The 27152-nt window shown below is 42.8% G+C and overlaps 2 protein-coding genes and 1 long non-coding RNA gene across 9 annotated transcripts in view; 1 reads left to right on the top strand and 2 right to left on the bottom strand.

Moving 5' to 3' along the window:
* The window catches only part of SEC24D (SEC24 homolog D, COPII coat complex component), a 41795-nt gene extending 21832 nt beyond the window's left edge, over positions 1-19963 (top strand). For all 6 annotated transcript variants that reach the window (XM_064416347.1, XM_064416348.1, XM_064416349.1 and 3 more), the window contains 15 exons: positions 4045-4183; positions 5356-5471; positions 7795-7919; positions 10323-10514; positions 11081-11174; positions 13063-13179; positions 13484-13651; positions 14103-14199; positions 14808-14953; positions 15502-15640; positions 16038-16156; positions 16799-16978; positions 17102-17293; positions 17790-17879; positions 18276-19963. In XM_064416347.1, coding sequence (XP_064272417.1) covers positions 4045-4183; positions 5356-5471; positions 7795-7919; positions 10323-10514; positions 11081-11174; positions 13063-13179; positions 13484-13651; positions 14103-14199; positions 14808-14953; positions 15502-15640; positions 16038-16156; positions 16799-16978; positions 17102-17293; positions 17790-17879; positions 18276-18416 — 2055 coding nt within the window. In that variant the 3' untranslated portion in view covers positions 18417-19963. The remainder of the gene's footprint in view (positions 1-4044; positions 4184-5355; positions 5472-7794; positions 7920-10322; positions 10515-11080; positions 11175-13062; positions 13180-13483; positions 13652-14102; positions 14200-14807; positions 14954-15501; positions 15641-16037; positions 16157-16798; positions 16979-17101; positions 17294-17789; positions 17880-18275) is intronic.
* Positions 10373-13090, bottom strand: LOC135298604 (uncharacterized). Its single transcript, XR_010360629.1, has 2 exons — positions 11038-13090; positions 10373-10938 (listed from the first exon to the last, which is right to left on the bottom strand). It is a non-coding gene; the product is annotated as an uncharacterized LOC135298604 (long non-coding RNA).
* METTL14 (methyltransferase 14, N6-adenosine-methyltransferase non-catalytic subunit) overlaps positions 18960-27152 on the bottom strand; it is an 81109-nt gene continuing 72916 nt past the window's right edge. For both annotated transcript variants that reach the window (XR_010360626.1, XR_010360627.1), the window contains exon 15: positions 18960-21390. The gene's annotated coding sequence lies outside the window, so the exon portion shown is untranslated. The remainder of the gene's footprint in view (positions 21391-27152) is intronic.

The raw sequence follows: 27152 nt of genomic DNA, 5'->3' as shown, positions 1-27152 counted from the left end.
GGTTTTTTCCTACATAATGGATCATATCCCACGTGCAGGATCCACTTGAAATTCAGCTACCATGCCATGGTGTGTTTTGCAGTGCTGTGTGTGCAGAGGAATGTGCAGCCTGGGCCTGGAGGGGCTTTGAGCAAGGAGGTTTGAACATGCTTTTGGCATTTTTATGTGGTCTGTGAAAACCAGGCTAGAGCCAGGAGACCCTGCATCACATGGGGGATGCTTTAGCCTTGCTGCAGTCTTGCAAGCAAACAAGGAAATCAAAGGAAAAGAAGTGTGGTACGGAAAGTAGTTGAACCTGCTGTGAACCTTGCAGATGAGATAGTCCAAATTGGCCTGAGTCATCAGCTGAGGAGCCTCAGCATGTTCAACATCTGAAAACCAAGAATAGGCAAAATACCTCCTGCCTTCAGAGGGAATGGCTTCTGATAAAAGACAGTGGGGACATCACAAAGGGAAATGCTTTCTTGACGTTTTAACGCGAATCAGTAAAGCAGCTCAAAACCAAGGGATTATTTGTAGACTGGTTAATCTTTCTCAAAAGCAATCCATGATGATAGAAAAAAAGAAAACAAACCCCTTCAACAGTGCTAGGAAACAGAGACACTTTGGTTCATGACCTAGTTTTTTTCCAAAAACATCAGTGTTATATTTCAGAATTCCCTTTGATTGTCCAGTGGAGTTTTTTGTCATCTTTTTACTGTACTAATTAAACATAACATTTTCCTGGGGCTGCAGTGCCATGCTTCAACAAAGCCTTCTCCTTTGTTCATTGGAAAGTTATATTGTATAGCATATCTTGAAATTTTCATAGGAATATTCTAGTGACTAGATTTTCATCAGTGTAACTGTTAGTAACAACTCTAGAAGCACTGCTTACACTGTAAGGGTGTTATAGAGACATGATCTGTTTATTCTGTTGTCTGAGAAATGGGTAATTTTCTGCAGTATCTGTATGTGCCTGTCTCATTCTCCAGAGGATCTCTCTCTTAGGGTTTTTCTCTTTACAATGCTTTCCCAGAGGTGTGCCATGATGATCTGGAGCTTTAGTACAGTCCTTACTCCTACACTTATAATTTGCAGCTGTGGTCCACATCCTGCAATAAGAATATGGTGATAGTTTGCAGGCATCACCCTCAGGAGCATGTCAGGACTTCATTTTTATAGCAAGCAATAGAAATTCAGCTTTCTCAGACTTTAAAGTGCAGGTTCAAGTCCCTTTGGAAATTTTCATGGATGTGTTTTATCTTGGAGCTGTGCCACCAACGTCTGTCTGTTGCTTTGTGATATTTTTCTGACTCCTGAGAGATGGTCTTGCTGAAATATTTCCAAAATAAAACTCTTCTTATTGCAGCTATATTTGGGGTTAAGTTATGGTTTATCAGATCAGCACTCAGGGCTTGCACTTCAGTGGGGCCTCAAGGTTCCAGAGAAATTTAAGTTTGTACAGGTCACTTGCAGCATTTTCCATCTTCTGCCTAACCCTGCTTTGCTTTAACATAAAATTACAATGTTGTGCCTCCCAGGAAAACTGGGGAGATTCTTTCTGAGACAAGAGAGAAAGAAAATGCTGGTACTTTGTAGGTGGAAAGGCAAAGGAAACAGGAGTATTGCATTTACTTAAAAAACTTAAAAAAAACAAAAGACAAAAACAAAAAAAGAAAACAAAAACACCCCCCCCCCCCAAATATAAAAACCTCTTATTAAATTTTACCCCATTCCCCTGCTGCTGTGAGGGTTTGCCACTGATTTTGATGGGAGCATAAAGAGATCTCTGCTTTTTCTTCTGGTGTACAGTGACATCTACAGAGAGTGGAGCACACCAAACAAGACTTTCCCACTCAGTATCACTGGTTTTTTGTTTTGTTTTATTTGTTTTTTTACTGTTTTGCTTTTATGTATCCTTAATTTAAACTCAAGACTTTTTGCATGCACAGTATTACTTACCTTTGTATATTCTCACAGAAATTTACTTTTTTTTAAAAAAGTTGTTTTACTATGACAGAAATGACTTTGATGTTTGGAAGTGCAGTAGCAATTCACACACAGAAATAGGAATTCCTTTCTCTTGATGGGGTGGTGGGATGTCGGGCTCTGCAGTGCAATGCACTGACAGGTAGCTTTTTGGAGATGAAGTTTCTTTCACAGCTCTGGTGTTCTCATCAAGAAGTGGATTTATCATGCAGATAAAGTTATCACGCAGATAGCTTTGTCATAAAATGGAATTTTATTTTTGTAACATTCTGAAGTGTTAAAGAAAACACTAAGATGTAAATTTCATTTATTTTCTAAAAATTCCAGTTAATAAATTATTAAGGAGACAAATAGGGCTGCTTTAAAAAAATTTTGTTAGGCAAACTCCTTAATTCTGTCACATACATTTTTAGTTTAGGTTTTTTTCTTTTGCTCTTAATTTTTTTGTCGTCAAGAAGGTAATTTATCACATGTGTGTAAGAATGTAGACACTTGGGCTCTGAACTTCATGGCATTTGTTTTTTGATTGTTCTTGTTGTTGATGCCTTTTATGTAAAAATTTTAATTTTAATGTGTCAAAATGTGAACACTTTTGGGGAGTAATTTTTCTTGGATATTAAATGTTAAATGTATCAAACCAAGGTTGAAAGTTACTGCATCAATGTGTATAAATGCATCAGGAATTGGTTTGGTCTTGGTTTTTTTCCCATACCAGGTCAGATGTTATGATAATATTAACTGCAAACCAGATCCAGGTCTCATTAAACTTATACAGCAGAATGATAATCAGAAAATTGCCAAGTAATGAACGAAACCCAGAACTTTTAAACCTTATTAAGCCGTTGTGGCTGATGAGCAAGTTTCATGGCCAAAGCTTTCATGTCTGAAAAATGACCCTTGTATTTGCCAGCTGACATTATTGGTTAATTTGGGTTAAACTCAATTTGCAAAGAGGAAGGAACACAAAGTAAAAGAATATCTTAGTGGAGCAGGAGGGAGCACTTAAAACCCATGTAGTAAAAATCTACTGTTATGTAGAAAATCCTTGGTAAAATGCATCCTTATGCAGCAGTAAAAAATAAATTGTATAATAGATTAAATACACCCATTCCTTAAGAAGAGACAGAATAATTATTTTAAAAAATTAAAAAGGAATGTGCTGGTGTGATGTGTTAGCACTGAAAGACATTGTCAGCATTTTTCTTCTTGTAGGGATCTGCTGTGTCCAAACTCTGAACATTTCTTATTCCTGCCTTTTTGAGATTTTTAGCTGGGGATGATGAGAGTAAGGAAAAAAAAATAAATTAGTGTTTCACAAATAATTGAGCAAACTTCCATTTCTGCAATGGTTTCAAGGATGACTTTTCTAACTCTGAGAATAATCACAGGAATCTTTCAATAGCTGCAGTTTTTATGGAAAGAGACATCTGGAAAATGTCTTCCCTTAGCCATGGGTTTTGGCAGGGGCTGTAAGCAAGAGTGGTCAGTGTAATTAAACTGACAAGTGCTTGAGGTACCGTACTTGTTTGCTGTATGTATTTCCTTCAATAAATATTAGTATTTCTCCTCAATCTCCCCCTCTAGCTGATGACTCTGACATCATTTAGACTGGAGTGTAGCATGTAACAAGGCAGCACGGGAGGTAGCATTTAGGACAAAATATTAAGGGCTTTCTCAGCAAATACCCTTTTGCGATTGACAAGCAGCTGTAGATTTCTTCAGGAAAAGTTCCATCTGACAGAGAAGCCAAAAGACCTGGCTCCAGCAGATTTTTCTTAGTGAGCTGTAAAAATTACCCTTTGCTGGAGAAAATCAGCCTGGAGCCCTAAACTCCAATGCTTGCAAAATGTTGTGAGATTTTGGTCTGAATCCTTCTTTTTTTTCGGATAAAAAAACCCGTGAATTTAACCCCTGAGAGGGGATCTCTGGGGCTCAACAGCTTTTGTGTGAGTGCTGAACAATAAATGATCTCTTAATCAGGTGGTCTGTAACGAGTTAAACCTGAATTAACTCTTTGTAGCTCTCCTTGGTGTCATGTTGATTTGCTCTCTGTCTGTACCTCTTCCTGCGCAGACTCCTCTTTATCTCGTGAACCATGGGGAGACCGGCCCCATCCGCTGCAACCGCTGCAAAGCGTACATGTGTCCCTTCATGCAGTTCATTGAAGGTGGCAGGAGGTACCAGTGTGGCTTTTGTAACTGTATAAATGATGGTGAGTGATGTTTCTCTAATCTGGGATTCAAATCAGTTCCATAAGGCTAAAAAGAAACTGTATCTCTACAATTATTTTCTTGACTTTCTGATTTAACAAAAAATAGTTCAGGGAGACGCAGTAACTAGGCTTATTTCACAAATTTTTTTAAAAAATCAGTTCCCAAGAATAGTAGAAGGAAACGTTTGTTCAGTACAGTTTAAAAAAAATAGATGAAAAATAATGCTGACTCATGAAGTCCAGTCTGGTATAATCAAACCTTGATTTTAAAAATGTTGTGACAATACAGGATACTGAACTGCTTATGTTGTTAATTGAAAGCAATTTTTGTGCTGAAAGAAAACATTAATTTCTTTAAGAAATGCAAATTTACAGCAAGAAGCAAATATTTAGATGCATGTTAGCTTCTTCCTGTGCATGACTGTGGGTGCAATAGTTAAATAATCTATTAATCTTGCTGTGACAAGTGTTGGTTTTCACAGAAGATACCATGCCATATTTGTTCAAGTGTGCTGCATGTGACTCATAACTGTTCTTCTGCTCCTGGCGAAATCCCAAATCTTTGCCAGAACTAGCCTTTCTAGACATTTGTATCAAGCTGGATTTCCTCAGCTGGATCACAGGGGTTTGGTGCTTTCCCTAATACAGTCATCTTTTCAACTCTGAAACGTGAACCTTGTCAGACTCCCTCCAACTGCTTTGCTGCCTGGAGCTCTAATGTTTGTGCAGGCATAGCAGATAATAAATTTCATCGTTTGTTAACAATTTAAACTCTCATAAAGGGAAATTTAGATGCACTGGGAGCACTTTAAGAAAGACATTTAAGTTGCAGTATCATTTTAAATCATGCTGGTATTGCTACAGTGTCTTAGTCAGAAAGCACTTACTGAAACAAAAAATCATTGATAAGGACTAAAAATGGCTAAGAAACTAGGTTGATAATCCCCTCACTCACACACACGTGCACTTTTACAGGCAAAAATGTGGGAAATAAGCATTCTGAGTATGTATTCATTGAGGAACCATACGGCTGGCTCTGTGTAAATTGTTGCTGCACCCACTTGATTTCTTACTGCTTTGGAGTATATCACATCTGCTGAGAGGATTTGTTGTGTTGTTCCTCTCTTTACCCAGTTCTAAATATTTTTTCCTGTTCTTGTGTTGGCTTGTAGTCCCCCCATTCTTCTTTCAACACCTGGACCACGTGGGCCGACGGATAGACCACTATGAGAGGCCTGAGCTGTCCCTGGGATCTTATGAATACGTGGCTACTTTGGATTATTGCCGGGTGAGTACTGCCAGCGTGCACCCCGTGTACAGTGTTGTGGCAAAGCAAACAAGCTCCTCAGAGTAAATGCACTTGTAAGCTGCATATCAGTTTCCAGGAACATTCTAGGAAGTATGGATAGGTGTGGACAATACAGTGGTTTGTTCTTTTGTGCTGCAGAACATGATGCAAGAAAGAAGAACAAGCAGTGCAGCAAAATCATGGATCACCAGTCTTTAAGTGAGACATGTGCACGTTTAGCAGCATGTTGCACTGTTCAGAGGATAGCTTTGGAATTCTGGTGCATTGTTGCATTTTAGGTGTATGTCTTCTACTGATTTTGAAGACCAACATGTGTCTAAATTGCCTTCCTAATACCCAAAACCTTAGCAAGGGAATTTGACCTTGGAATCTGTTCCTGGCAAGAGTCTTCCTAATATTCTGACCAATAAGTTACAGTGGAATTGGTTCTCTCTTTTAATATCAACTCACTGAAGAACTCAATCCAGAGCCCACTCATGTTACTCTAAATATTTGTAGCTGATTTTATTACAGAACTCTGATACTTCTGAAAGCATAAATTACTTAATCTTTTCAAACTTCAGTTCATTTTACAAAACTGCAAATGTGACTTCATCTGACCGCAGCACAGACATATTTTTGTGTTCTTGCTGGAATCCGGCAGAATTTTTTTCCTGTAAGTGCAGCTGAGGCCATTTCTAACCAGCTAAGGTTAGAAAAGGCAACTGGATCCTACAAAATCTTGAAGTAGCTACCAGTATCTTCTTCGGACCATCAAATTATTGCTGGTATGAAGAAAATGGAAAGGTTTGGGTCTGCATGCTCACTAGAGCACCACTCCAAAACCCAGCAAGATCTCTGAGCTAACCTACAAGATTTGATTGAAACCTGGGTTAAACCCCAAAGCAGGAGAGAACTGCGGTGAGATGTTGCAAAAATGCAGTGTGGGACACTCAGTGTACATCCAGTGAAGCTCCATCAAATTCTGAAGACTCAACTTTTGCCACTCATCTTAAGCCAGGGAGTTTCCTCTACAGGTTATCCATTCTGCTTGCTACAAAGATGCACCCTCAGACTTGCTGCAGTGTTACAAAGAAAAAATTTCTTACAAAGTAACACTCGGCGCTGAAAATGCTGAGTCATTAAATGTAGCATTATTTTGTAATTCACTTTTCATTTGGCTCCAAGTTGCACTGGTTCCCTACTTTTATAAATCCAGTACAAGACCAGAACTGAGGAGTCATTTCCTTTTGTGCTTATCAAATGACAAGGATGAACAGCTACAAAGAATGTTAACAAATCCCAGCTGGTTTGCATTATTGCACTCCTGCTAAGCGGATGTGGTGAGAGCACAAGTCCTTGTTTCTGCCATATATTTGTCAGGACTTAGACAGAGATTCTTTATAAATGCTGATCTGATACAAGAGTTTAGAAGCAGTTTTTGGTGCAGTTTCTGGAACAAGCATGCAAGTACAGTAAACAGAACAGTTTTGAAAGATACTGCCTGGTTTTGGTTCGCTGGAATTAATCCTGATTTGCATGAGTCAAATGAGTCAGATCAAGGGTATAACGTTCAGTTGAGTTTAAAGTTTGCCAGGGACTTATAAGTCATAATTGAAGGGTTAGATTAATTATCCTTAACTGGAATTTTTCTAGGGTTTGGTTTAACAAGTATAATTTGTTTAAGAGGTCAGAACTCTATATGAAGGAAGTGAAACTGTAATGAAAAAGCTGTCCTGAATTTGACACCAAATAATGGCTACTACTCATTTATTGGGAATTAAGAAAACCCGTTTTAGGAAGGGTCATGTTTATTCTTGCTCTGTTCATTTTGTATTAACTTCCTAGGTACATCTCTTGGCATTGCTTTTTTTTTTTAACAAACCTTCCTCTTACTTTTTCTTACTTCCAGAGACTTGTGTCAGTAGCGTGTGCATGATTTGTGTGAAACTTACACTGTGCCTAAGAGGAACTCTCCAAGGAGAGCAGGGGTACAGAAAAAAGCCAAAATACAAATTTTTTTAAACACTTGAATTCCAGCAGAAAAGTTGGTGCTTCATCTTATCTAATGAACTGTTACCCTTTAGATATTTTATTCCATTAGGATGCTGTTTTTCAGGGATAGTGTTCTATTCCAGGGCTGGACTTTACCCAATACATGTCAGCTCTCTGCAGTAGTTACTATTTACAATTCACAGCATTTTTAAACAACTGAACACTGTATTTGCATTGCCTTATGGTACCACCTCTAAATTTTTTTCTTATAACAGGACACTGTCTAATTTTCCTTGTGAATAGTCTTTTTTTTTTTTTTTCTGTGTAGGACAAGAAGCCTCCTAAACCACCAGCTTTTATCTTCATGATTGATGTATCATACAGAAACATAAAGAGTGGCCTAGTGAAACTCATATGTGATGAACTGAAGACTCTGCTAGATAAACTTCCAAGGTAAAGAGGCATTAGTGTGCTTGGCTTAACTCACTAGGCTGCACTTCTCATGCAGCTTTGCATGTTGAAAGGCAAAGCCGAGGTGTGGAAAACATCAGAATTTCCAGAACAGGAGTTTTTTGAGCGATAGTGACCAAATGTTAATTTTTAATGCTGCTGGATGTCTGGGCTTACTGTATGAACAGAAAGGATCTGCCATGCTACTGCACTTGGAGCTTGTATTCTTTCCCTTGCTTGCAGTGAACTCTAGTGGTGTTGTCAGCTCAGTCACAGCTCGTAGCTTCCACTTCACTGGCAGCAGTTGTGTTTGCTGGGGCCCTGCTTTTCTCATTGAACTGAACAGGGAAACACCCAAACCAGAATACTCAGGAGCAGCCAGTCTCTCTAAAGCCATACTGCTGGTGCCTTTATATCTTTAGCACTTACTGTTAATTAGCAAAACTTTAAAAGCTTCTTGCTGCACTGTGAGACTTTCTGTCCTGGTTTGTATCTGAGAGAACAAATCTTGTAAGCAACAGCCATTTTATGAAATAGAGCATGTGTGCTTTGTGAGCATGAAACACACAGCAGTAGTGTTCCTTGTCTTCAGTATTATTGAGAGTGTATTACTTTAGTGTATTTCAGTGTGTTAGTGTAGTTTTCAATAGAGTTTAAATAACACAGACATCTAGGGAAATGAGCAGTGAAAGACTGAGAAATGAAGTAGACAAGATGTTTCTTGTCTACATATAAAGGCCTATTAAAAAAGCATCCAAAAAGAAAATGCTTCCTAAGTAACAAAGCTTGCAGAGGGAGAACAGACTTAAGAAATGGAGAGAGCAGTGTGAGGAAGGGTGGGAGATGACATCCTTGGGACAATCTGGGATATGTTAAAAATCTTTTTTCTTGTGGCCTTCTGGGATCCCTCTGGCGGAAAGAAATTCCAGTCCTGGGTGGGGGTTTATTTTATCAGATGCCCATGTAAGGCCATCTCTCAAGTAGTTTTTCACTGAAGATTACACTGGAGACACAAGTGTTTGATATTATCCTGGACATACCTCAGAGTTTTCCATCAGGATTGGTCATGACTCTAAGAGAATAAAAGGCATGAGTGGAGTAACAAAAAGCATTTGGCAGTTTGGAAACTTGAATGGGGCAAGTAGAGGAGGAATGAAAGCAAGTATATCCATATCACAAAAGAGACATACTCATGCTTCTCACCAGCACTCTGAGAGATCTGTTGTGAAATAATTTGGACCAAAGTTTTCATGTCTACTGAAAAAAGTAATTAAAAAAGGAAAGCCAGGCCCTTCATTTTCCTCAGATTTTTCTGTTGGCTTAAACAATATTAATTTAAAAGAAGACAAACATAAGGCATTGCACCAAAATCTATGGTGAAAATTTTACTATGTTGCTTAGACACAGAGGTCACTGTGTGTTCATTTTCTGTTGCTGGGCAAGCACACCTGCAGAAATATTCTGCTGTTCCCACACGAGGGAAAATGCCTCTGCAGGGAATTCACCTTGAGTTTGTATCTTTGAGAGGAAGGACTTGGGATACCAAAGAAATCTGTGCAGCAAAAGAATTGCTGAAATTTTACAGCAGATGTTTTCAAACCTGTGTTCCAAACAAAAACCCCCTCCTTGACTTCATTTTGGGAAATACTGAGAAATGTGTTTGTACAAATGTGCTTGTGAGTTCAGAAAACCAGAGTAATGAGTTGTGCAATTATGATTTTTAGGTATATAATTAAAAATAAAAACCAAAAAGTATTTGAATGCATTTCTGTGCATATGGGTCAGGTTTCTCCTTGTGAGTCTTCAAAAATAACTAGAGTGTGAGCTACAGAGACAGTTGGCTGCTTAAAGCTAACCCTTAAAACAATGATAGAACTTGATGGAAGTGGGGCAGTGCAGACTGACGCTGGTAAGAGCAATATCTGGAATAAAGGTCCCAAACACCTGGTGTGTAACTCCTTTGGGACTGGGATGATGTGAATGCTTGTCTTTGAAGTAGCAAAGTGCTGTATGTATAGAAATTGGATAGCACACTGTCCTCATCAAGCTCCATAACTAATTGTGCTGTTCTTTCTTTGCTATGTTATGATGTCAGCCTGGTTTATTCTTTATCTTTGGGATTTTTGACTGTTTGAATGGGAATGCACAATTGATAGGTTGATGTAACTTTATTACCTTTGTTTAAAGAGTAAACAATAGAGCAGCTGATTTTATTGAGGTGTTTGAATTTGACCTAAGGCAAAGATTGAGGCCATTACATCTGCTTGGTTGAGGCCATTATTACATCTGCTTGGTTGTTCCCAGTACTGATAATGACCAGAGAACAGTGTTACATGTCGAAGGGATACTTTTATTGCAAGGCCAGATTTCAGAATTATAACCAGTTGGGTTTTGTTTTTCTTACAGAGAAGAGCAAGAAGAATCCTCAGCAATTCGAGTTGGTTTTGTCACTTACAACAAGGTCCTCCACTTCTTCAATGTAAAGAGCAGCTTAGCTCAGCCTCAGATGATGGTGGTCACAGATGTGGCAGAAGTTTTTGTTCCTTTGCTGGATGGCTTCCTTGTTGACTTTGAGGAATCCCGATCAGTTGTTACCAAGTAAAGTACAATTATACTTCATGAGAGTAAGATGTGAATGCTTATGATGTGCATTATGTCTTTTAATCAGTTGGATTTGTGGACATGCAGGTATCTATTGAAATACTTCAGAAGCCTGCAGATGCTTCAAGCCCTGTGTTTGCTCCTCTGAGGCAAAGAAAAAGCAATAGCTGTGGCCTTGTGGTGCCAAACTGGAAAGGTTATGTGGGCCAGGTGTGAGACACATAGTGTTTTCCCTCTTGCAATGCACATGATGTGTGCCTGGGTATGATCTTAGGACTCTGAAGTCCTTACAGCACACCAGAACTACTTAATGGTTAGCTATTTTTTTTATTTATTGCCTGTTCCTTTAGGTAACAAGCTTTGAAACAATGCATCTCATGGAAATAAAAAATGCATATTTTCTTTTATTCTGGCTGGGAGCCTAAGAAATTGAACAAGGAAAATTTGTATTATTTTTTGCACTATAAATTTTCATGATCAACATCTTCCTATGTGAAAACAAGGTGTGTTTGGGGATTACCTTACACTGACCAGTTGAGACACTGATCCTTTCTCTTTCATAGCTTGTTGGACCAGATTCCAGAGTTGTTTGCAGATACTAACGAGAGTGAGACCATCTTCGCTCCAGTTATCCAGGCTGGCATGGAGGCACTAAAGGTTAGAACATTCCTCTCTGTCAGAGAAGCAGCTTGAAATCAGGTTTGCTGAAAGCCAGTCCCATCACCATGGGAAATTAGGGGAGAAAAGGTCGTTGATTGTTTCCAGCACTAATGTTCCGTTATTCTAACAGTGCCTTCCAACTGCACTGCAGAATGAGAACTAACAAGCATAACGTCTGTTACCAGATGTTCCTATTGAGGGAAACCAGTCCCCAGAGTCTATTCCTTGTAGGAGGGATGTTTAGGAGAAGATGAGGAGCAGGAGTCAGGTTCTTGTTCAGCATTTAACGTTCATTCAGTAACGTTTAGTTACCACAACAGAACAAATCACTACTCTTGTGTTTGCACACATACCCACTCCTTGCACATGTGAAGGGCAGGAAAGTCAGTATAATAATAACACTAATAACATCAGACTTTGCTCTGGTTATTCTCTTGCTTCTGCAAAACTTGTTTTACAAAACAGAAGATTTAGGACTATCTGTCTGTTACCAAATCAGGCCATGGCTGGAGGGTTTCCTTTAACTGACAAGCTCTCCCAGCCTGGATACAGCTGGCAGGGAATCCACAGCCCGAGGTGCTCCCCAGTTGCTTTCTGTACGTCTGGGAAATCCCCTGGAGTGCTGACATTCCCCTGGAGCATTGCCAGTTAAATGCACACCACCCTGGTTCACCACAAGATTTGTACAGGCAGAGCACAGCCAGTGGTGCTTTCAAATGGTTGATTTGGGAGCTTTGTGTGAGTAAAGCATGCACTTTGTTTTGACAGATTTATGTACTCAAAAATGAACATTTCTCAAATATATTTTTTATATATTGATTTAATAGCTGCTTTCTTGTTATTTATATTACCAGCAGGTATGTGTGCAGAGCACATCTGAATGCTTTTTCCTAATATTTGACTTCTACAAAACAAATGTAAGGGCCATAATTGTAAATTTCCTTTGATGATGGCTATAAAAGAAAGCAGCTCTTAATTAAACGTTTCATTTAGCTCAGGATTTTTAAGTTATAATTTGTAAGGATTTTCTCTCTGAATTATTGATCTGCAAATACCTTTGCTGAAGAAAACAATTCTTCTCTAAAAAGAATAAATGTATTGTGTTAAAAATATGTATATTTTAGAAATTTTGTCAAGCCAATATCAATAATTCCTGATGCATATCAGGACAAACAGGTATTTGGGAAGTCTTTCAGCCTTCAGCAGAAGTCTTCATCAAAGAAGTTGAAGAAATTGTCCTTGGTGATCAAAAGTAACTGTTCTTGAAATACCAGGGTTGAAATTTCAGCTCTTTGAAAAGTCAGTTGCTGCCTTCAGGTGTGTTGCTGCCATAGCAGAGAGACTTCTGTTTTGCCAGAATGCCACAGCTTATTTTGAAGTGTGCAATGTCCTGTGAACATTTTAAGATCTGGAGAACCAGGGATTTGTGTCTGCATCTTGGCAGTGTAGATTTCAATGTGGAACCTGCTACAGGTGTAGAATTGTCACTCATTTATAAAAATGTATGGAATACCAGTGTGCCTGAACTGAATTTTTCCGTTTCCTTTGAATTTGATCCACTCTGAGTGTTTGTATTTTGGTGGCCATTGCATAATGCTTGTGTCCAATTGGAAAGCCTGGAAGAGAGGAGCTCCTCCTTTTGCCTCTGGAGAAAGTGCTGTTGGAATGCCTCAGGCAGCAAACCTGTGTGCTGGGCTGCTACTTGCTGAGAGAAACCCCCGTTTGTGTGGGGGCTTCTTCCATCAGGCTGTGAGCCTGGAGATGAGTTCTGGCCCTCTGAGGAGCTTGCAGCAAGTGGCTGCTGTTCTCTGAGCCCTGCTGTGTGTGAACATGGGCCTGTTAACCCTGCAGGAGTAACTGTGCCAATGTGCTGTCTTTGGAACAGGCTGCAGGATGTGCTGGGAAATTGTTCATCTTCCACTCTTCTCTGCCAACTGCGGAAGCACCAGGGAAGCTGAAAAACAGAGATGACAAAAAACTGCTCAATACAGATAAGGAAAAGGTATTTTCTGCTCTGAGCAAAGAGGGGACTGCTGTTACACTGCATTTCTCTTAACAGGGCATTGATCCTTTTTAATCTATTTTCTTTCACACAGAAGTGTTTGGTTATATGATGCCTCTGTAGTGATGGGTTCTCCAAGAGCATAGTGAGGTGCTCCCTGTATCCATGGGCAGGGAAAGCATGTTTTTGATGATAGCCATGCCTCACTTCAAACTTCCACTTCATCCTTGTGTCTTCATGTGGCACTTTGAGTTATGATTAATATCCAATATGGTGGTACTTGTATTTTTTTGTTCCTGTGCAGACCCTCTTCCAGCCACAGGGAAATTATGAAGCCTTAGCCAAGGATTGTGTGGCCAATGGCTGCTGTGTGAATTTGTTCCTCTTTCCAAATCAGTACATGGATGTAGCCTCCATGGGCCTTGTCACAATGTACACCGGTGGAACATTGTTCAAGTACAACAATTTCCAGGTCAGTGGTGTGAGTTTCCTGCTTTTCAGATAGTAACTACTGGGGTGTTGCTGTCGTTTTTAATCTCATTTCAGTGTGTGCTTGGACATTTAACTTAAAAGCAGAGTGAGTCTGGAAAACCTAGTTATCAATTCCAGGGGATAAAATTCAAATTTAATAATGGCAAGTTGGATCTTGAAGTTTGGATCTTGAAGTAGTAATAAGCTGGTTGGCATCCTAAAATTTTGCTGAAAGGTTAAGTGCAGGAATGTGCAGTTAATGTTAGGCCTGGTGATGGGTGCTGGACACTTTCATATACCTGATTCTGAGAACAACAATCACATCTGAAATCCTTTTTGAAGGACTCAAGAGCTGTGAGCAGATTTTCTGTGGGGAGATGGGGATGTTGGGGCACTGCTGTGCTGCTGCCCTTTGGTGTTGAACCTCTGAACCTTCTGTTTTGTGTTTGCAGCTCGAAACTGACAGCCCCCAGTTCTTAAGTGACCTCAGGAAGGACATCCAAAAGAAGATGGGATTTGATGCAACAATGAGGGTTCGGACAAGTACAGGTAATAGGACCCATGGGAGTGAACTTGAAATAATGTAGTGTCGTGCAAATCACTTGTAAGATCAGGCTGGTTTAATTTCGTTATGTACCTCTTGAAAATTCATTTAGTATACTGACAAAATCCATAGCTGTGTGTGTCTCTATTGGTACTTATATACATATACATGCACACACACATACAGGTACTTCCTGTGTATGTGTCCTTAATAACTGATTTTCAAATCTGGGAAAGGCTTCTGCTCACTCTGCACACAGCATGGACTGCAAGGAAGTTGTGCAAAAAGGTGTTGCTGCTGGACACCGACCTATGCCTTCATTTTCGTACTCAAAGGATATTCCTATGTCTATACAGCTTCTTTCATTCCTTCTTAGCTCAAATGCAGGTATTAGAGAAAGTATTAGAAACACTAGGAGGACAGAAGCCAAGCCAGCAGTGCAGAAGCTCTGGGTGTCCAAGTCACAGCTTTTCCCTTTCTCCAGCACTCACAAATGCCATCAGCAAGGACAGTTGTTGGGACTGCCTGAGGGGAAATTGCTCCTGCTTCAGGAAGTAATGTCATTTTAATTTGCCATTTTTAAATGAAATGCTCTGTTTTAATCTGGCTGCAGGCTTCAGGGCTACAGACTTCTTTGGGGCCATTTACATGAACAACACCACGGATGTGGAGATGGCAGCAGTTGACTGTGACAAAGCAGTGACAGTGGAGTTCAAACATGATGACAAACTGAATGAAGATACTGGGGCCTTAATTCAGGTAAAAAACCCTAATTCATGTATACCATAAAATGGTAAGAAAGATCTTCTGCAGCCAGAGCAGAGAAGTGATGGTGTAAGAGTAATGGGAACAAGGCACAGTTTGCACTGGCTCTTGAGCCATAACACCAAAGTAAAAAGTGTGTTCCCCTACATCTGTTCTGCATGTTCTATTCAGGGGTACCCAAATCCTCTCTAAACGCTCACTGAGACCTCATCAGCTGTTAATTACAGTGAAATGGAAAAAAATTATGTGAAGTAAGAGATTCATTGCTACTTACATGGCAATTGTTATTGCTGTGGCTTTCCTTGTGACCTCTCTATTCAAGAGCAATTCTCTATTGCTAAACCTCACTGCCCCCTCTAGGGACTGTGATAATTTTAACAACTTGTTCTGTAATGTCTGATAGATGTCCCTGTGAGCCACAGCTCTGCTGGTGCTACAGCTGCCAGCAGCACTGCCAGGCTGCCCTGACTGCAGAAGCAGTCATCTGCCTTCTGTGCCCAGAGAAGGTGGCTCTGTGGTGACACTTTGTGCCTCTGTTGCAGTGTGCTGTCCTGTACACTTCGATGAGCGGGCAGAGGCGAATCCGCATACACAACATTGGTTTGAATTGCAGCTCCCAGTTAGCTGATGTCTACAGGACTTGTGAGACTGATGCACTTATCAACTTCTTTGCTAAGTCAGGTACAGCAACAGGGCAGTTTTGTTTCCTTTGGTACTTTGGCGTGCATGAAAGGGAAGGAAAGGGGGCTGACATGATTACCTAGTGGGAAATAATTTTTTATAAATTGCTGCTCCATGCCTGAGCAATTCCTGAAGTACTATGAAAATGAAAAGACAAATAATGACCTATTTTAGACAAACTGTCATGAAAGTAATAGTTGTGTGTAGGTAATACACAGAACTGGGCAGGTACAGTAAGTGGCAGTGTATGTCCTACCACAGTGTTGGGGTTTGATGGGGATTTTGGATGTCTGTGGAAGAGACTGAAAAGCAGCCTCAGCCCTCAGGTCTGTAAAATCAGAAATTAGCAGCAGAGAGAGTGTCTTTTTTAACACACACTTTTATTCTGTGCTTGTAGCTTTTAAAGCCATTCTGAGCCAGCCCCTGAAGACAGTCAGGGACATCCTGATGAATCAGACTGCTCACATGCTGGCCTGCTACAAGAAGAACTGTGCCAGCCCAGCAGCTGTCAGCCAGGTAAATTCCACACCCAGTCCTATTCACCCAGACTTTGCCACAAGTGCACAACCACCCCTCAGCATCAGCAGAGCCAGAAAGCAAAATTTCAGGACAGACTTGTCCTTTTCTTTCAAACAGAATTAATGACAGGTGGGATTCAGTGGTGGCACTTAGAGCCCACAGAAGCCGTTGTTATGGAACAAAAGGCAATGCTGCTGATGAAACTGATGCCTGTACTCACACAAAGGAGCTCAGCCGGCTAGAATTACACACTGACTCAAAAAGCTTTCATTTTTAATTCTTATGTTGTTATAGATGGTTGTAGTATCTAATTTTTGACTAAGCAGAGTGACTGATTTGTTTCCATTCAGTTTATTCAGTCACATTTTAGTGATTCAACTCAAAGAAAGACTCAGGCTTTCCCATCCCAGAGGTGCTGCCAGTAACCACGAGCCTGGGCACTGAACACCATTGTTGATGAGGACCAAATATGTCAAAACCAGAGCCACTTATTGTGGGCCACTATTTCTCTCTTCAATTCTCCAGAAAGCGCCCCAAAAATTAAGTGTTACAGGGGGATGATAGCAACCAAGACAGCAACTACAGCTTATAGAGCAAATAATTTCTGTTGAATTCTTATTAAATGTGTTGTTTTCTCAGCTGATCCTGCCAGACACGATGAAGGTGCTGCCTGTGTACATGAACTGCCTGCTGAAGAGCTGTGTGCTGGCCAGCAGGCCCGAAATCCCAACGGATGAGAGGGCTTTCCACCGCCAGCTGGTCATGCCCATGGGGGTGGCTGACACCCAGCTCTTCTTCTACCCCCTGCTGCTGCCAATTGTGAGTTTTTTCACTTTAATTTCTAACCCCTCTTACCTGGAAAGGAGCCACTAAGATGTACCAAGCCTTTCAGTAGTTCCTTTTCGAGTCTGTTCCACAGCTGTTGTGTCTTTTGCCCCACAGCACAGCCTGGATCTGAAGAGTGACGCGGTGCCAGCCGCCGTCCGCTGCTCCGAGGAGCGCCTGTCCGAGGGAGGGGCCTTCCTGCTGGCCAACGGGCTGAGCATGTTCCTGTGGCTGGGAGCCAGCGTGTCCCCAGAGCTCATCCAGGGGCTGTTCAACGTGCCATCCTTCGCACACATCAGCTCCGAGACCGTGAGTAGATGCAGACTGAGGGTTGAGGACTTAGCAAGACCAGACTAAGCTAATCAGAGAAACAAGTGAGGTCTTTTCTCATCCATCAGCCTTAAAAACAAGAGCAGGTGACCAGCAAAAGGTGTTTAGACACCAGAATTGCTTTAAGTTACATAAAACTTAATAACACTTTGATGCTCTGAACACTAGGAGGACAGAAGCTTTCACAACTTCTTTAATCTTCTTAAACTTCATTGTGGATGTCAAAGTCCTTTCAACTGAGTATTACTAAAATTAGAACAAAACACTTTGCAATGGTTAAGTTTTCCTGATGATGTATTTTCATGTAGTGATTATTTTAACCTGAAAATGAGTCCTCAAGATGGGACCTTCGAGTGAAAGAGATGGAGTTTCCTGGTTTAGTATGAAATCCACAGTACCTTAGAATGCAACTATCAGCAGTATGTCTGGGTTAGAGATGTGACTGGACTATAACAACCTGCTTTCCTTCTGACAGACATCCCTGCCTAACCTGGACAATCCATTTTCTAAGAAACTGAAGCATATCCTGGAGCAAATCCAGAGCCAAAAGCCCCACACTATGAAGGTAATTGCTTTTTGCTTGAACTCCTTCTTCATACTTGTTCAAAGGAACATTCCAGGCTTTGCCAAAACTTACCAGTGGTTGTAAAAGGTTTTTTATGTATCGGGAGTCTTCCTGCATGTAAATGAGTTCCAGTATGATTTGTAGGCACAGGCATCTCAAATGTGCTTTATTCCAAATCAAAACTGATTTTCAAAGGCAGTCAAGTTTAAAAGGTAACGATTTTATTCTGTACTCTTCAATTCACTTAGTCTCTCCAGCTTCTGCAATGTGCAGATTTATTAGTTTTGAGGGTTTTCCCCACCTCAAGAGCATCCACTAAGAGACATAGGAAAACTGTGCTGCCATCTAGTCTGACTACATCCTAAAATTACCTGTTTGTATCTCTTATCTTTCCAGCTGATGATAGTGAAGCAACGGGAGCAGCCAGAGATGCTTTTCCGCCAGTTCCTAGTAGAAGACAAGAATATTTATGGAGGAGCCTCATATGTGGATTTCCTGGTGTGCATTCACAAAGAGATCAGCCAGCTGCTCAGTTAAGACAACTCAAGTAAAATGTTCAGTTCCTTTTTGCCTTTGCAGGAGGGACAGTTTTTGGTGCCTGAAGGCTGGCCCACAGCTCCACCAGACCCAGGCCTTCTGCTGTGCTTTCCTGACCCTTTTCTGTGCTCTTTTTGTACAGTTTCATTTGAGCCCACCTCCCCCTGAGTATTTTGCTTACTTCTTAAGCTGTAGAATAGGAAGTTCTGCACTCAGGTATTAATCTTCTGGGAGTTGTGACTCTCTACATGAATTGCCAGATTTCAGACTACCAATGCTTAAAAGCATATGTGGTATACCTTTCTTTGAATACAATTTAGAAAACTCTCAGTTATTCCTTTTGCTAGTCATAAGTTGTACCAGAGCTGGGAAAGATGATCAGAACCTGTACAGAGCATGGAAAAAGACAAAACACTTCTTTTTCTAAGTGAGAACATGGAGTTTAATCAGATTGGAAATAAACATGTAGTTCAGTTTGAAGGATTTCAAAGTCCTTCCTGTGAAGCAAATCTCTGTAAAGTAAATCCCTTTTTCCCTGGAAGGGACAAGTGTTACTATATACAGAAGTAGAGCTCCTGGGACCCTTCCACAGCCAGGGTTATCCAGGAGACAGAAATGCCTCAGTTTTGTAACTGGACTTGAGTAAGTAACAACAACAGGGATCACAGGAAGAACAGTGATCAGACAATCCTTTTGCCACCTTTGGCAGATGATGTCGCACTATTATGGTACAATTCTGTCCACTTGGGGGCAGCAATTAGCTTAGCGTACTACTTAATTACATTTTCAAAATTGCACAGTTTAGGCTTTATTTAGTACTTTTGCTAACTGGAATATTCCCAACACAGCTCAGAAAAACCTGTCCCTCAAAATTTCTGTGGCAGACCAGCTATGAGACAGTTGACACATTAACCAAAGGTTATTTGTGGTGCTATAAAGCCTCTTGTTTAATACCAGTTCTATTACAGTGACCTTCTCTCCCATGACTGATTTAATCGATGGTCACTGCTTTGAAAAACTAGCCTTTGCTAATACCAATATTGAAGATAGCATTTGGAAAGCCAGAGCCTTTGGAATGGCTGTTTACCTCAGATACTTCATCAGTCTCTGTCCCTTTGGGACCAAGGCCTCTGAACGTGAGGTTTGAACTTTGCCAAGCTTGAAAAGCTATTATTAAATAAAATAGTGTTTCAAAGAAAGCCAAAAAACACTCAAAAGTAAGGTTAAGCCTCAGTAAAGAAAAAAGTGCCTTTAAACATGTTAGTGTTGCTACTTATGTTAATTATTTAATATCCACAATAAGCAGTGAAAATGCATAGTTTTTTGGTTCAACAGCTTATGTATACAGCCACTTGTCAATTGTCATTGACCAAGAGCTCTTGAAATAAGTGGCTGTATTACAAGAGAGTCCTCAGCCTGAATTCAGCTGCCAAGACAAGCACTTTTTAGCTGTAGACAATACCCTGTAAAAAGTATTCGTTGCCATTTCATTTGTAAAATGACACCAGCAACATTTGTGTAAAGAAATAATCAATTATTAAATATAATCTGTGTGTGTGTTTATTTCATACCTCCCAAGTTCTCCAAGATTTCATGGCCATGGCATCCAGCAGTGAGTACACTGTAGGTCACCTTCTCCTACTGTGACTCTCAAGACAGGCAGCTTCCATGGCCTCAGCATTTTCAGTGTGTTTCTGCTGTTGTCATCAGCCATGCTATGGTGAGAAGACACGATCCAAGTGAAGGAAAGTGTCCCAAAGAGGAGTTGCTCAGAACCAAGCTCAGGTAAGCCAAAGCTGTTCCTACTGGCAGAGCTAGTGCAGCAGAGCTCTGGTCTGCCTGGGCAGTGTTAGCTACAGTAAGACATGACGGTGGAGAAAACGGCGTGTGGGGACAGCAGTCATGACAGTGACAACTATCACACAGACATACTGCAAGGGCAGTGCTTGGCATCACCATGAACTGCAGGACTGGAGTATTGAACTCAGTTCTACACAAATTAGGCCTTTTTTTCCTCCTTTTTCATTGCTGCAGTAATTATACTCAAAATTACTTTCTGTTTCACAGAACTTGCCCACTACTTTCTTTACAGCCCATGAAAATGACCCTGTTGTGAAAAGGATTAGTGCAGCTGTCTTCCCCATTAACATTGAGCCCATTACATAGTTGCCATTTCTGTTAAAGCAATAAAGTTGCCACCAACTTCTGTAATTTTGCCAGGAGAAAGCACCATTTCTACTATATACAGAAAGAGTGGGTTCATTTATCTCTCACTTTCAGATTACTCAGTGTGTCTTTATAAAGCCACAGGATTCAGAGATGTTTTCAGTGCAATGGGCTTGAAATGTTCATGTATTCTTTTTTAGAGTGCTTTTGGATATTGAAGTCTATAGCAGGGCATAGGAAACTAGCTGAATATTCTAAAATTAATTCCACTACATACTGCCAGTTAACTTCCATGATCATCTCAAAACTGCTCATTCAGGTTTGGAACCTGAATTCCACTCCTCTGAGCAAAGCATTCAGCACCTAAGAACACACACAACAAACTGCTGCTGGGGAAGAACCTCAACCCCCTGAGGGCATTGACTGCCAGCCTGCACAGCACAGCAGCACTGCAGCCAGCTCCTTGCAAGCACCTCTGCCAGAGAGTGCATGGAATTCTGCAGCTGATGGCTGATTTACACGCCGTGATCTACACCTGACCGGGCTCTTAAATTCCCTGTGAAGCCAAGTGCTGACACAGCCTGAGTACCTTGTCAGTGCAGGTGTTGAGTCCTCCACTGAATTCACAGGGTGTAAAACAATCCAAGGGCTCTAAGCCTGCTCCAGGATGAAAAGACATGCCAAGGTCTAGACAGGCACCACAAATCAGACTGGAGACATTTTATGCATTTAATGCAAGTGGAAAGGAAGAAACTCATCAGGCTTTTTATCTTCCAGGAGAGCATGCTCAAGTTAAGTCTTCATTTACCTGTGGCAAATGAAATCCTCATCAGCTCAGTGATTCTGAGCCTTATCCTTCCCTTGCTCTGGAAGTGTTACAAGTGAGAAATTACTGACAACTACTAATGGGATTTTTTTAAAAGCTTTTCATCTCTAGTCACCATTTCTGTATGGTCCAAATCCCAGTGACTGAGAAAATGACCTATCTTTTTACAGTGTAATGGGGCATGTGGTCAGTTGCTCCTTAACAGCACGGACAGCCCACTTTGCTGGCAAAGGTTGCCTATCCAGACAGCTCTAATTTAATTTAAACTCCTTTCAGGGGCAAAAACCCATCAGTTTCTGCTGGTTGAGGGCCTGGGTGGCTCTGAGGCCTGATGGGCGTCGCTGAGGGCGGTAGGTGTAGAGGTGGCTCTGTGACACTGCTCAGAATCCCGTGTTTTCCACCTAAAACTTTTTAGTCTCAATTGAGGGATTTTCCAAGGAACCAGCAGATTTCAGTGCTGGTTGCTGGAAGCTTGGATCCTGAGGCGGTGGGAGCTGGTGTGGCGGGAAGAGCCGAGCCCTCGGGCCGCTCGGAGCCGCCTCAGCCTCCAGGGCAGGAGCCCCTCCCGGAGTCCGCATGAAAACGGGATCGAGGTGTGGGAGCTGCCGTCCCTGCAGCTCTGCTCCCGGGCTGCCTCCCTGGAAACCTCATTGCTGCGGCTGTGGGCAATCCCAGGGTCCGGTGGGAGCCCTGGCTGCCGCTCCAAGCGCCCTGAGCCCGGCCGGCCCTGCCTCGGCGCCGCCGCCATTGGCACAGCCCGGCCGGCTGCGGTCAGTGTTACAGCCGCGCTGCAGAGCGGAAATTTCCTCGTGAAGTGTGGAGAAAAACCCGTATAACTGAGTTTATAGCTCGAAAAGTGGTAAAACAGCCACTTGAAGAAGTCATTAAATGTGAACGGACTCAATGATTTCTGCCTGAATCATCAGCAAGCTTTAAAGACACCCAATGCGTGTGTGAGGGGAAGGCAGGAGCCCTGGCCGAGGAGCGTTCCTGAAATCCCACGGACTTTGTAGTTTTTGTTATTTTATTTGTATTTGCCACTGAAGCGTGACTGGAAAAGTGATGAAAATGCTTTGGATAGACACAAGGGGTGAAGGTGCAAAGGGCCAGTGACATCCCACAGCAGCGCTCCTCATCCACCGCCTCTGCCTTCTGCAGGAGCCGCGACTGCACCGTGACCGGGTGGGTGCTACATTTTTAAAGATATTTTGTTTTATAGCTGTTAACTGCAGATGGGCAGCAACTGGGAAAGGAAGCAGTTGTGAATATGCACAGATTTCAAAAGTTTGTTGGAATTTTTCTGGTCTGTAATAATTCTGAGGTTTTTGTGTGATCTATACGATGACTGTTTTGCAGTAGGAAAACGCTTTAATGGAAACGTTTCAGTATTGTGTCTCCATTGGGTGTGGGAGGGTCTGAAGGGGGCTGAAGCTGACGGTAACTTGCAGCCATCAGGTGCTCTCAGCAACTCTTCCTCTAAGTGCCAGGGTTTTTTTCTAATTCATGGAATGTGAACTTCAGCTAGCTAGAAAATGTCCCAGGCTTTAATTGCCAAATTGTTTCCCAACGCTAAATCTCCAACAAACAGCCAGTGTAAACTACAGTTTAAACAAGGCTAAGAAATAACATTCTCTTTTTGAAAATATCAAGAGATCTTTTTTTTCCCCCTAGAGTTGATGTTTATCTTTGAACCAACTGTTTCCATGTAATATTTGTACTTTGAGACGGGAAGAGTTTAAATTAAGGTTTATGGTGTAAATTCTTGCTCTGCCCTTAGTACGTGACTGTTTTGCAAAGAGTGGTCCCTGCTGAGAGCCAGTGGCTGGGAGCCACAGGCTGGAACAGGTCATTCCCTTCTGGAAATGACTGGTGTTTAGGGGTTGTTCTGAGAACATGATAGGAGGGTAGAAAAAAGGAGAGATCACTTTTCCCTAAAGAAATTCTACTCAGAGTGAAATCTTACCCTTTGGGATTCAAGGTTACCTACAGTGGGTGTGTATAGTGTATTAGTGCCAGCTAATAGTTGGCAAAAAGAGGTGACCCCAGGTAAGTAGTTATATTTCAATTACCTGGAAACGTGTCAAAGAATCCAGCTATGGAGGAGGACTTGGAAAAGGAGGAAGGCACCTGATTCGTGGCTCTGCACATCTTTTAGGTAAGAAATTCAATGTTTTGGTGTTTCCTTGGGAACAACTTTGTGGGCTTTTTAATACAGTTGAAAGGAAAATAACTAGCAAAAATATTGTTTTTATTTCCTTTTGCTGCTGCATTTCTTGACTTTGTGTTACATATCTTTGTAAAAGAGAGATTTAGAGGCATTCAGCTAAGTGATGCTTTTCTGTTTGTAGAACTGTGAAAAATGTGAAGTGGCAGTGCTGGGATTTCTGAGTTACAGAATTCCAGTTTCACTTGTCGATACAGAGAACTTGGTGGAAAGCCAAGGAGGAATTGGTGCCGTGGCTCCGGGTGGTGCTGGCAGAGCCCTGGGACACAGCCGGGCTGGGAAGTGCTGCAGGAGCCCCCGGTGTCCCGGCTCTGCCATTCCTCAAGGCTGGGCTGGAGGAGCCGCTGGCAGAGAGGAGAGGGATGGGGGCGGGAGGAGTTCCTCAGGCTCTGGGAGGCGTCTCCGGCCCCGGGAGCAGCTGGGAAGGGGATCCCAAAACTGAGGGAGCCGGAGGGCCCCGGGCCGGTGCACGGAGCCGGCACGGCAGAGGCAGGGAGGAATATTCCTGGGCATTGTGGAAACGCATTGATCGGCTCTGCCCCGCTCCACGCGTGTGGGGGCTGCTCCTTCCGACCACCCCGGCCCCGCTGTTCCCTGTGCCCGACTCCAGGCCTCAGGCCCGGCGGGGGCGCCTTGGAAAGCTGCCGGGAGCGGCTCTGGAGCCGAGCTCGTTCCGAGCTGTTCCTGGTGCCTCCCGCCGAGCCGGGCGTGTCCGGGGCAGGGCGGGAGCTCCAGGAGCCTCGGGGTTTGTCCCCGGGCCCGGCAGCGCTGTCACCGTGCCCTGCGGCCCCGGCGCTGCGGAGGGCGCTGAGCGCGGGCACAGCGGCGGCGGGGCCGGAGCTCTCCGGGGGCCGGAGCTCCCCGGGGGCCGGAGCTCTCCGGGGCCGGAGCTCCCCGGGGGCCGGAGCTCACCGGGGCCGGAGCTCACCCCGGGGCCGGAGCTCCCCGGGGACCGGAGCTCTCCGGGGACCGGCGCTCACCGGGGGCCGGAGCTCTCCCCGGGGACCGGAGCTCACCCCGGGGGCCGGAGCTCACCCCGGGGCCGGAGCTCACCCCGGGGCCGGAGCTCTCCGGGACCGGAGCTCACCGAGGGCCGGAGCTCACCCCGGGGCCGGAGCTCACCGCGGGGCTGTGCGGCCGCACCGCGCTGCTCTCGGTGCCCTCTGCCCCGTGGGGCTGGCCCAGCACGGTCCCGCTGCTGCCGGGCGCAGTTTCGGATGCTGGAGCTGTGCTCAAGGTCTCCTGCTGCTCCACGCCTCATCCTCAGCCGTTCCCAGCCCTTCCCTGGAGTCCCCGTCTCTCAGACCTGGCAGTGTGGCTGCGTTTGGAGCCTCTCCGCCGGCCGGCAGTGCTGGGCTGAGCTGTGCTGGATAACCCCCGCTGTTAGAAGTGTTTGGAATGATCGGAAATATGTTGGAACGGTTTAGACAGAGCTGGGTCGGGAGCAGTGACTCGGCCATTATTTGACAGCCCTCAGTCCCCTCCTTTTTGTCATTGCTGGGGCACGGACTGGGGCAGCCTCTCCCCTCCTGATGAGACAGGAGCTGTGGAAGGTGAGGTGGCACTGAACATGGGAAGGAAATGCAGCGCTCCTGCCACATGGGAGACTTTCACACAGGCTGAGAGATAAATATAAACCAAAACATAATTAACTAGGCACAGGCACTAGGCACATATCAGTATTTTCATGTGTACTTAGACTCGTGCCTAATTAGTTTAGTTGCTGTAAGTTTCTCTCAAGGGAGTAAATTACTGAAAAAAATCCCTTCTCAAATACTGTATTTAGTTAGGTAAAGCAGCAGATGAAAAAAAAAAATTGTACATTCTCATGTAAAGGATCATCCTGGTTTTTTCCAACAGGAAAATGGTAAAAAACCAGACCAGAACTCCAAGAAAAAGAGGCTGCTTCTGACATTTAAAATCAGTATTTAAGTGAGGATGTGGCAGGGCATAGCATGCCTCTGGAGGTGGCACAGTAAACTTTGTGTATCTGCTTCTCCCAGAGAGAAGCCTCGGCCTTAGACCTCGGTATGTGCTCAGTAAATGTCCTTTTCCGTGGTGTGTGGAAGTGAGAAGGAGAAGGGCTCCCAAGCACACCTCAGACCTGGGCAGAGAATTGCCTGCAGTGCTGGCCAGGCTTTAATCTGTGTCCTTGCTGGTGGAAGTTTAGTTTGCTGGGACAGGTGCAATTATCACGGATCAGGCTCCATGAGGTGTCATTGCTTATCACTGAAAAATCAACAATTATATTTAGCAAACAATGTCTCTGTCCAAAGGCTCTACTGCCTCTATTTCAGGAACAGCGGGAATTCCAAAACCCTGCTTCTTGCAGCAAGGGATGTTCTGTGTAATTAGTGAGAATGCTGTTGTGTGCATGAGCAGGTAGGGTTTGTAAAGAGACAAAACTTTTATTAGAGTAAAATACATAGCTGGGAAAAGCACAGTCCTGTTTGGATCACTAATACATTTCCAGTCTGAAACAGAAATAGCAAGTTTTAATCTGAAGATGGTACTTAAATATTTTAATTCCATAACAGGCGAGAGGAAAGGAACTCACATTTTTCCTTTCTGGTAAAACTATTGTAAAATCTTGGCATGTTTATTTTTGTTTGTGCTAGTTTAAAAAAAAATTGAAACATTTTAATGTTAGTATTCTCTTGTTTAATATTCTATGAAATTCTAACAAAAAGGTGCTTATAACTGTCCTTGGTCAACAAAGGTCAAGGTCAATAAATTTTAATTCATTATGAGGGAATTCAGCAATGTCCTTCAGTATTTCAGCTAATGGCATTATGTGCCTGGATTCCTCAGTGTCCTGTCAGAATTCTTCCCCTGCAGCCTAAAGAGTGAGCAGTGTACATGAAGTTGTCCCTAATTAAAACCCATCACTGTGGATGGCTGCTGTTCTGGGAGAGAAAACCTTTCCCTGTAGCCCAGCTCTCCACAGAGAACACAGCTCCTCAAAACTTGTCCTGTGCAACGTCAGAGCACAGCTGTGGTGAAGCCGTGGTTCCAGGTATTCATTCTGAAGGAATGAACATGGAAACAATTCATTTTTGATTATTCAGTTTATTAGCACACACTTCTCTGTGCAGCCAAGCCTGAAATAAAGCTGGTTTGGGGCTTTTATCTGCCACTTAGTGAGGGTTCTTTGAACTGCCATTCAGCTCAGCAATGTTCCCAAAATGCCTCAATTCCAATTTCACTTGGTATTTCCATTCACAAGGCTTCACCCTCCCTCCCCCTGCCCTGTACTCTCTGGAGATCCTGAACCATCTACAGATATTCCATTTCATTGCCCGGGTAATGGTGTTATTTGAGGATTCAGATTGTTTAGGTGCATCCCAAGTAAAATACTTGGCAAGTGCTGGAACTCTGAAATTGCAGGGAGATGAAAGGCAGGGCCCTTGCTGCTTCTGTTGCAGACTGAAGCTGAAATTCTGATGGCTTTTGACTTTGCTGACACTTGTCTGGGTGTGTTTCAAACCAAGTCGTGAGCAATGTCTGTGTTACCAACACT

The sequence above is a fragment of the Passer domesticus genome, chromosome 4 (genome assembly GCF_036417665.1).
Source record: "Passer domesticus isolate bPasDom1 chromosome 4, bPasDom1.hap1, whole genome shotgun sequence".
Lineage (NCBI taxonomy): Eukaryota > Metazoa > Chordata > Aves > Passeriformes > Passeridae > Passer > Passer domesticus.
This window is presented reverse-complemented; position numbering and strand designations above follow the sequence as displayed.